Genomic DNA, 8079 nt, shown 5'->3' on the forward strand with positions numbered 1-8079 from the left:
CCCCCTACAAGCTCTTTGCAGCTCAAATTTTTCTTTTGTCTTTAATCTCATGGAAATGCAGAACCTATTCTTACAGAACCTATTCCCTTGCAGGCTTCCAAGAGCAAACTGTGTGTTCATGTTCTAGGTGAAGCTCTTGTTTTTTCACACTGAATTTGTAGATATGATCTTTCTATAGTTAGGAGATCTTTATAAAAAAAATTGGGAATTAGAATCAGTTAGAATCAGACAGGCATGTAACAGTAGACAGAACTTAGAACAAATAACATAATTAAAGCTGGCTGTCTTTGTCATTTCAAGGAATGAATAATAATCAGGTGTCAGGGTTTTCAAATGAGCCACAGAAGGTAAATGAGTAAGGTAGTAATGGGGCTGTAATAAGCTTCTTGAGGCTAAGTGAGGAAGGGTGCAAATCAGAATTTCAGTTATGCTATTCCAGACTCAACAGTAGCCCTAAACTTTGGAAGAAGAACAAATGCTGGAAGTCTACTGATGGTCTGTCACCAGATTGCCACCGAGACCTGAACTTTTCTTCTGAGACTCAAAATTGTTGGAATAGGATTTTTCTCTAATTAATTCTTCTCTTTGCGGTATGGCTGTGAAGCCTCTTTGAATTTTTCAATAGGGCAAATATGCCAAAGCATAGTGATGTTTCTCTGAAGATTTCTGATGCTAAATCAGTCTTTCACCTCAGATACTGGATTTGATCCAACCTGAGTGATTCTATATTCTGCTAAGTGATGTTTTCTTCTAATTGTAGGGTTCATGAGGTATTTAGCAGAAATCATGCAGCACCTTTCTCCAAAGTTCTTACGTTCTATAGGAAAGGTCCATTTGAGTTAGAAGCTTTTTATTCTGATCCTAATGGAGTCCCATATCCAGAGTCAAAAATTGGTAAGTAATTGTGCTGGAAATGTTGCTGTCTTACATTGTTTAATATCAATGTTGGTCTTAAATAAACTCTGTAATAATAGTATTTATACTACTGTAGCTTTCAGTCTCTGGAGGACTCAGTTATTAACAAATATTTCATTCCATAGATGGACAGAATCCAAATTTGATTAGCTTCAAAAGTTGTTTTAGTCCAATGATGAAATAAAGGGAACTGTAACAGCACACCCAGGACTAGAATGAGACTATTTTTGTGAGAGAACTTAACATGTTTTCTTTTCTACTAAAGCATCCTTATGAGTACTTGAAAAATATCTCCTGTATGTAGAAAACTTAAGTGTGGATTAAACAGGAACACTGAAACCAATGCTTGAGTTACTGAGTGTTACATTTTCCTGTTCTTTCTGGATGTCCTGTAAGGCTGCCTTGATTAGAATTTCCTCAGCATTAAATAGTAGCAGCTTCAAGACTAAGGTGTTGATTTGAATTGTATTGGTAGCAAGAGCATGTCTTTTCTCCTTTTTGACAAATTAAAACATCTTATGTTTATAATGCAGTTAGAAAAAGATGTTTGCATGGTAAAATCAAGCTGGGAGTTCTTACAAATCTGTCAAGTAACTGCTTGGTTTTGTTTAAAAGCTCAACAATTACTGCACTTGGACCTCAGTATTTTTAGGGTGGTAGAAGCAATGATAAAATCTTACTATAGATCTCTCATACTAAAAAAAAGATTTATTTTCTGTTGGTTTTTTTGGCTTACCCTTGAGTTATCAACCGGTTAGGTATTTCATGGCACAGCTGTTCTGTTGGTTAACAGTACACTGGATACAATGGAATTGCCATGTTAAAGATGAACTGAATAAATATTCTTGAAATGACTGGGAGAATACATAGGTCTAAAACACTGCAATCTGATTTACCAGTACTTCAGCATACACTATGAAGTCTCCTATACCCGTTATCTCAACAGAAAAAATGAGTTAACTTTCTCAGTGTTGAAGTGAATTCTGTGGTTGGTTCACAGCAAGTCGCAAAGTTCAAATTCCATTTCTTAGAAACCAGCACAATATTTTGTAGTCACAGAAACAGCAGACTTGCTTTCATGTTGACTCTGCCTTTAAAGGCCAGTAATGCAATTTGTGCCAGTTAAATTTCTGTGGCTTTAACAAATGAGATGGCTAACTTCTATACAGCAAACTAAGCATGGATTTTGAAAATCTGATTGGCTTCAGCTTACTCACCAATTAAGTCTTTGCTCAAAACAGTGTTGTTAGTAGCTCATGTGAGTCAGGAGTTCTGATGAGACTACTGAATGAGGACAGATCACAACTTCAGTGTTATTGGATTTACCCAGCAGGGGATTATATTCTTTGGCTTATAGAGTAAGCTTATAAAAGCTGATATGCAGGAAGATCACATCTACGATGAAGTGGTGCATGTGAGCATGTACATATCCAGCCTGTGAGAATATCAGTGAAGCAGAGAGGTCTCCAGGTCACTGTTTTGATGATGTACATAGAACCATGCAGTGGGCAGAAAACCATACCTGCTCTTAAATGAGTATCAGAAATCTCACTCTTCATATGTTCTCCCTAGAGTGAAAGGTAATGGCAGGCTTTATATGAATGCTAGAAGCTGAAAGCTGGAAATTATTATTTTATTACACGTTTAGAAATCCTGTTCCTCTGTCGGACAACTAAAAAGGCATGCACCACAATATTTCCGTTAGGCAAAATCTTTCTAGTTTTTGTTCATCCCATTGTAGTATCACAGATACCACGAACATAGGGAGAGTGAGCTTTTACTTTTTGTATTGATTCTGTATTACTAGTGAAACTGCCCTCTGATAAAAATCAACATTTTCCATCACTATTTAGAAGGTAGGATTGGTAGAACAATAACATCCTTTTTGTTTTTCACAGTATTCATTTAATTTGGGAAACATGCAGTTAGCACATATATTATTGGCAGGGCCAGATATTTAGAAAGTGCTTGTATCAAAGAAGGTAGTATTTTTCCTGTCCTGTAGTGTTACTGTCCTGTAATGTTACCAAGTCTATTACACTCAGTGAACACAGATTTTTTTTTTTTTGACTTCAGGTAGGTATGTTATCCAGAATGTGGCAGCTCAGAAAGATGGAGAGAAGTCTAAAGTTAAAGTGAAAGTCCGTGTCAATACTCATGGCATTTTCAGCGTGTCCACTGCATCCATGGTAGAACCAGTTAAAAGTGAAGATAGTGAGGATGTCGGTGTTGAGACTGAACTGGAAACTCAGGACCAGATGCCTGCTGAAAATTCAAGTGATGTGAGTTGGCCTTTCTTGTGTGTGAATATCCTTACTGATGAAACTGTTCTGCTGGTACGTACTTGGGAAGAGAAGTACCTTCTAAGGAAGCAAAATGAGGTTAATTTTGAGATGTTACTAGTAAGATATCTTTGTAAGAAAAGGAGAAAATAAGTATTATCTTGAAAAATTGTGTGGATTTCAAAATTATCAGGCAACATGTGACGTGGCAGTAGGTGGGTTCCTTGAGGGTGGGATTGCTTACAGTCATAGTTATCAGTGTTCCAGGTAGGAGAACTTGATTTAGACTGGGAGTCCTCCATGCTCTCAGTCTCAAAGAATTGTGCCTAATACTCTGTATTAGAGAAGTTTTGAAACCTTGTGAAAGGGAAAATTGGATCCTTTTCTACAGCATAGAAGGAAAGGGGAGCAATGGGGAATAATGTGGCACTGTTAGGGTGGATTTTGTGTTAATATCTTTTTTTAAAGAAGGAAAAAACCTTAAAAAGCTATGGCTTGATAAATTCAAAGCCACTTTTTGTAAAAGAAGATGGTAGAATGCACACACGCGAGTATTATGCTGCCAGCCTGGCACTTTTAGCATTCTTACAAAGTCCTTCTGAACTTGCACCTAGTCTCTGTTAAAGCGTGTGTATTTGCGTGTGCACAGAATGCTTTGTAGGGCACTTGGTACAGTATGTGTGTCAGAAGTGGTGCCCTATAACTTCGAATAAATTCCAGTGCACATGCCTTCTACATCCTTTGTGCCTGGGCTTTCATTTCAGAAAAATAACCAGCAAGAGAACAGTGAGGCTGGAACACAGTCCCAGGTACAAACTGATGGTCAGCAAACGTCACAGTCTCCCCCTTCATCAGAACCTCCCTCTGAAGAAAACAAAATCCCAGATGGCAAGAAAGTGAGTGACCCTTTAACTCTGTTGAAAATGTTATACTCTGATGGTGGCATTTAAAATTGTTAACATTCCAGGAGAAAAGTGAAGAACTTGGTACTCAAAACCCTTTTTTCTACTTCTATACCTTTTTTATTTTTAATTGTCAAAAATAATCTGTGTATCTTGTGGTGATTTTCATAAAAATTTTGCAGAATTCCTGCTAGATGCAAGTCTCTCTACCCTTGCCTCTCTTTACATGCTAATTTGTTTGGAAAGGAGATATTTCCAATCTATTCAACAACTGCTAGAGGCCAAAGTTATTAGGTCTGCTGAGAGAAGCTTGAGTCAGGAATTTATAAACTGAAGGGGAGATAATCAATGTGTAGAATATGTGCCTGTGTGATATTGCTAGTAGCTTGCTCTTTGATCTGTGTGAGATGGGAAATGTTTTAGATTAAAATCTTGCTGCTGTCAGCATCACCAGTGAAGTGCTAAGCTATAGATGGGTGCTTCTGGAAAACCTGCAAATAGGTGATAAATCTGGGAAATGTCCTTCCTTCCTGTTGCTCAGTACAGTCTATGAAATACTGTAGTCAGACTAAGGATAGCAGGAGGACTTCCTTGAAAGGACAAGTGCCTTACAAGTACATTTTGAAAATTCTCCAAGAACACCATCTCTGTTCTTCCCTATGGATGCTTCTATCATAGCGTTAATTCGTCAGTCAGGAATGTTATCTTATTTTTCTTCTCTCCAACTTAGACAAGTGAAAAGAAAGGCGATCAGCCTCCAGAAGCTAAAAAACCCAAGATAAAAGTGAAGAATGTGGAACTGCCTATTGAAGCTAACTTGGTTTGGCAGTTAGGAAAAGATCTCCTCAATATGTATATTGAAACAGAGGTGAGTTGGTGTGGTTTGGACTGCTTTTTTAAATGCAGATATTAACAATGGCTTTGCTTTTCAGAGCAACCCTCTGATCTTTTGTATGAACCTAGTGTCTAGACTCAACTAATTGAGTGGGCTTGTAATACTCCAACTTTAACATGTAACTGACAAATGCTAATAAGTGCTGTGCTGAAGTGCTGTTTATAACAATAGCATCAGAGTACTGATCTGTAGAATAAGAGTCTAGAAATGATGCACCGTTTTCTCAGGTGAGTCCACTGTAGTTTTGAGAATGCCAGAAGCTGTAGCTCATATTGCTTCTGTGTTTTATAGCAGCTGTGCTTTACAGAATACTTGTTTGAACATAAGTGTTAATTAAATGTTTTACGTGATCACACAGGGTAAGATGATTATGCAAGACAAACTGGAAAAAGAAAGAAATGATGCAAAGAATGCAGTGGAAGAATATGTGTATGAGTTCAGGGACAAATTGTCTGGACCATATGAGAAATTTGTTTGTGAAAAGGTAGGTTATAGCTTCAGGAGCTTCCCTGAAAACACTGATAATAACTATTCTGTATTCCTTAGTCTAACTTTTCTCATCATATACTTGTCATGGAAACAGGCATAGATGAATTAAGATTCATTTGTACAATCATAGAATGGTTTGGGTTGGAAGGGACCTCAAGGATTATCAGGTTTTAATCCCTGTGCCATAGGAAAGGTTGCCAGCCACTAGGTAAGGTACTAGATCAGGTTGCCCAAGGCATCCAGCCTGGCCTTAAACACCTCCATGGATGAGACATCCACAGTCTCCTGGACAGCCTGTTCTAGCACCTCACCAATCAGTTAAAAACAAACAAACAGAAACAACTTCCTGATGTCTAATACAAATTCCTCTCTTTTTAATTTAGAACCATTCCTCTTTGTTTTGTCATTTGTACCTGTGCAAAAAGCTGATTTCCTTCATTAAAAACTCCCTTTAAATACTGGAAGGTTGCAGTACATCCCACATCCTCTTCTCCAGACTGAGCCCAGTTCCTTTAGCTGTTGTCAGCTTATGACTGATACTGATGCAGAACTGAAGTTCTCAGGTTTAGCAAGTAGTGTATATCCCTGAGGACTTGACTCCCTTGACACATTTTATAAGAAAATCCTGTTTTGCTTCTAAATAAAGATGGCAAATAGCAAGGGAAGCTGTGTTGTATTCATAACTAAAAACATGAATTAAAACCATAGCCCAAGCATTGCTCTAGATCCAGGCAAGTAGCTGTTGTTGCTGCCAATGTTGTGGACGCCTGTTTCCCAGTTAAAATCTGATGTGATTTAGTTGACTTAATTAGGTGAAAGCTGCAACAGAAATTTAATTCTTAGCCTCCTGCATGAACTCTCGTATTTACCAGTACCCTATTACTACAAGAGAAGCACAATCAATTGTTGCATGTTTTTGATGTTTGACATGTTGAATTGTATTAACACATAGGATCTGCAAGGCTTCTCTGCACTCCTAACAGAGACAGAAGGCTGGCTGTATGAAGAGGGCGAGGACGAAGCTAAGCAGGTGTATGTAGACAAACTAGAGGATTTAAAGGTAGGTCCATTAGGATGCAAAACAACCCCAAATTGCAAACTTTCCAAAGTACAAGAAACAATGTTGATGAATGTTAATGAAATGTATAACACACAGAAATTGCTTTTTCTAGAAATTAGGTACTCCCATTGAAATGCGCTATCAAGAAGCAGAGGAGCGACCAAAGCTATTAGAAGAACTGGGACACAGGCTCCAGTATTATGCTGCAATAGCTGGGGAATTCAGGAACAAAGTAAGTGGCCTCAAAGAATCTGTTTTTTGCTTAATACCACATAGGGTTTCATTGAGGCCCACCAGCTGGCAGAGGTTCCATATTTGAGCTATACTCTACTGTTACATAGATCACAAATTTAACACCACAAATGTTTCCCAGTAGTCAACAAAACCTCACACAGTGCATTGTATCTTCAGTTGCTTGATACTTCTGGATGTTTTCAAAGAAAAAAAAAAAAACTACTTTGACAAAGAGGCAGAAGGTCAGACTGTGGTCTAATTCTTGACCTTTTAAAAGGTGATCTAGTTTCTTCAGAGGTGTGCTCTTCCATTTAGTCCCATATGAACTGGATATTGTGCAGTGATGAGAAGCCTTACTGTAAAAGCAACTCAGGATTCACTAAAGCATTCAACACTTCTATATACATGTTTCTTTTTTGGCACTGTTGTTTAAAGATGACTTTCTAGATAAGCATGCCTGCCTTTGGTAAACTTAGTCCTTGAGTATCAGCTTTAGAGTTTTAATAGGGCAGCTCAAAACACTCAAAATTACTTAGTTTGAGGCTCACAAGAGAAAATAGCATCTATTTGAAGCTATGCATTATGAGAATATCATAATGATTTGAAACTATTCAGTACTATTACAGTCTTAAACAGTCTTAAACATACTGCATTCAGTGATATTAGTTATTTCAAGTACATTGAATCCATCTTCTGAATTCTCAGCCTAAGTCACAGGTCATGTTGTAGTGCAGGTCCTTCTTCTGTTAACAATTAACTGCTTATGTGGCATCTAAAGGGCATGCTCTAGAAGTTGAAAGGTGTTTTAAGCAAACTTGCTAAGAACATTTTATTATTTTGTGACTTCTTTGTGAAGTCTGTATTCCCTCTGTGAACTGGCTTTCCTATTTAAATACTGGACAACGGAAAACTTATTCCAATTTTTGCATTCTCTTATCTCTTGCTGTAACAGATGCAGACTTTGCCTAACCATTTATTTTGAAAGTTAGTAAAGATGATGATAAATTGTAAATAATTGGGGTATTCTTGTCAGTAACTTCATGCTGTCAGTAATTTCATGGCTTTATCAACTAATACAAAAAACTTATTTGTGCAGGATGAAAAATACATCCATATTGATGAAATGGAAATGATGAAAGTAGAGAAGTGTGTGAGCGAAGTGATAGAGTGGATGAACAATGCTGTGAGTGCACAGGCTAAGAAGAGCTTAGATCAGGATCCAGCTGTGCGTTCCTTTGAAATTAAGGCAAAGCTTCAAGTAAGTACCAAAAGAAATTAATTTTAGAGGCTATTACTTAAAAA

At 37.5% G+C, this 8079-nt stretch overlaps 1 protein-coding gene across 4 annotated transcripts; it reads left to right on the top strand.

Moving 5' to 3' along the window:
- Positions 1 to 53: 53 nt before the first annotated feature.
- LOC104909224 (heat shock protein 105 kDa-like) lies at positions 54 to 8079 on the top strand. 4 transcript variants are annotated; one of them, XM_031552052.1, is made up of 8 exons: positions 55 to 894; positions 2992 to 3251; positions 3962 to 4093; positions 4830 to 4967; positions 5353 to 5478; positions 6436 to 6543; positions 6656 to 6775; positions 7874 to 8079. In XM_031552052.1, the coding sequence occupies exons 1-8, from the start codon at positions 741 to 743 to the stop codon at positions 8054 to 8056; spliced, it is 1221 nt and encodes a 406-aa protein (XP_031407912.1). In that variant the 5' UTR covers positions 55 to 740; the 3' UTR covers positions 8057 to 8079. The 4 variants fall into 4 exon arrangements, with proteins under 4 accessions (XP_010727229.1, XP_031407912.1, XP_010727231.1 ...); XM_010728926.3 differs by having other exon boundaries at positions 197 to 894; positions 2992 to 3197; XM_010728927.3 differs by lacking the exon at positions 3962 to 4093 and having other exon boundaries at positions 54 to 894.

Source organism: Meleagris gallopavo, chromosome 1 (assembly GCF_000146605.3).
Source record: "Meleagris gallopavo isolate NT-WF06-2002-E0010 breed Aviagen turkey brand Nicholas breeding stock chromosome 1, Turkey_5.1, whole genome shotgun sequence".
NCBI lineage: Eukaryota > Metazoa > Chordata > Aves > Galliformes > Phasianidae > Meleagris > Meleagris gallopavo.

Excerpts from the sequence above, each read along its gene's own strand:
- LOC104909224 (XM_031552052.1), top strand. The coding sequence starts at position 741 with ATGTTTTCTTCTAATTGTAGGGTTCATGAGGTATTTAGCAGAAATCAT. Across the intron at positions 6,544-6,655 it reads ACAAACTAGAGGATTTAAAG|AAATTAGGTACTCCCATTGA; the intron begins GTAGGTCCATTA and ends TGCTTTTTCTAG. Across the intron at positions 6,776-7,873 it reads CTGGGGAATTCAGGAACAAA|GATGAAAAATACATCCATAT; the intron begins GTAAGTGGCCTC and ends TTATTTGTGCAG.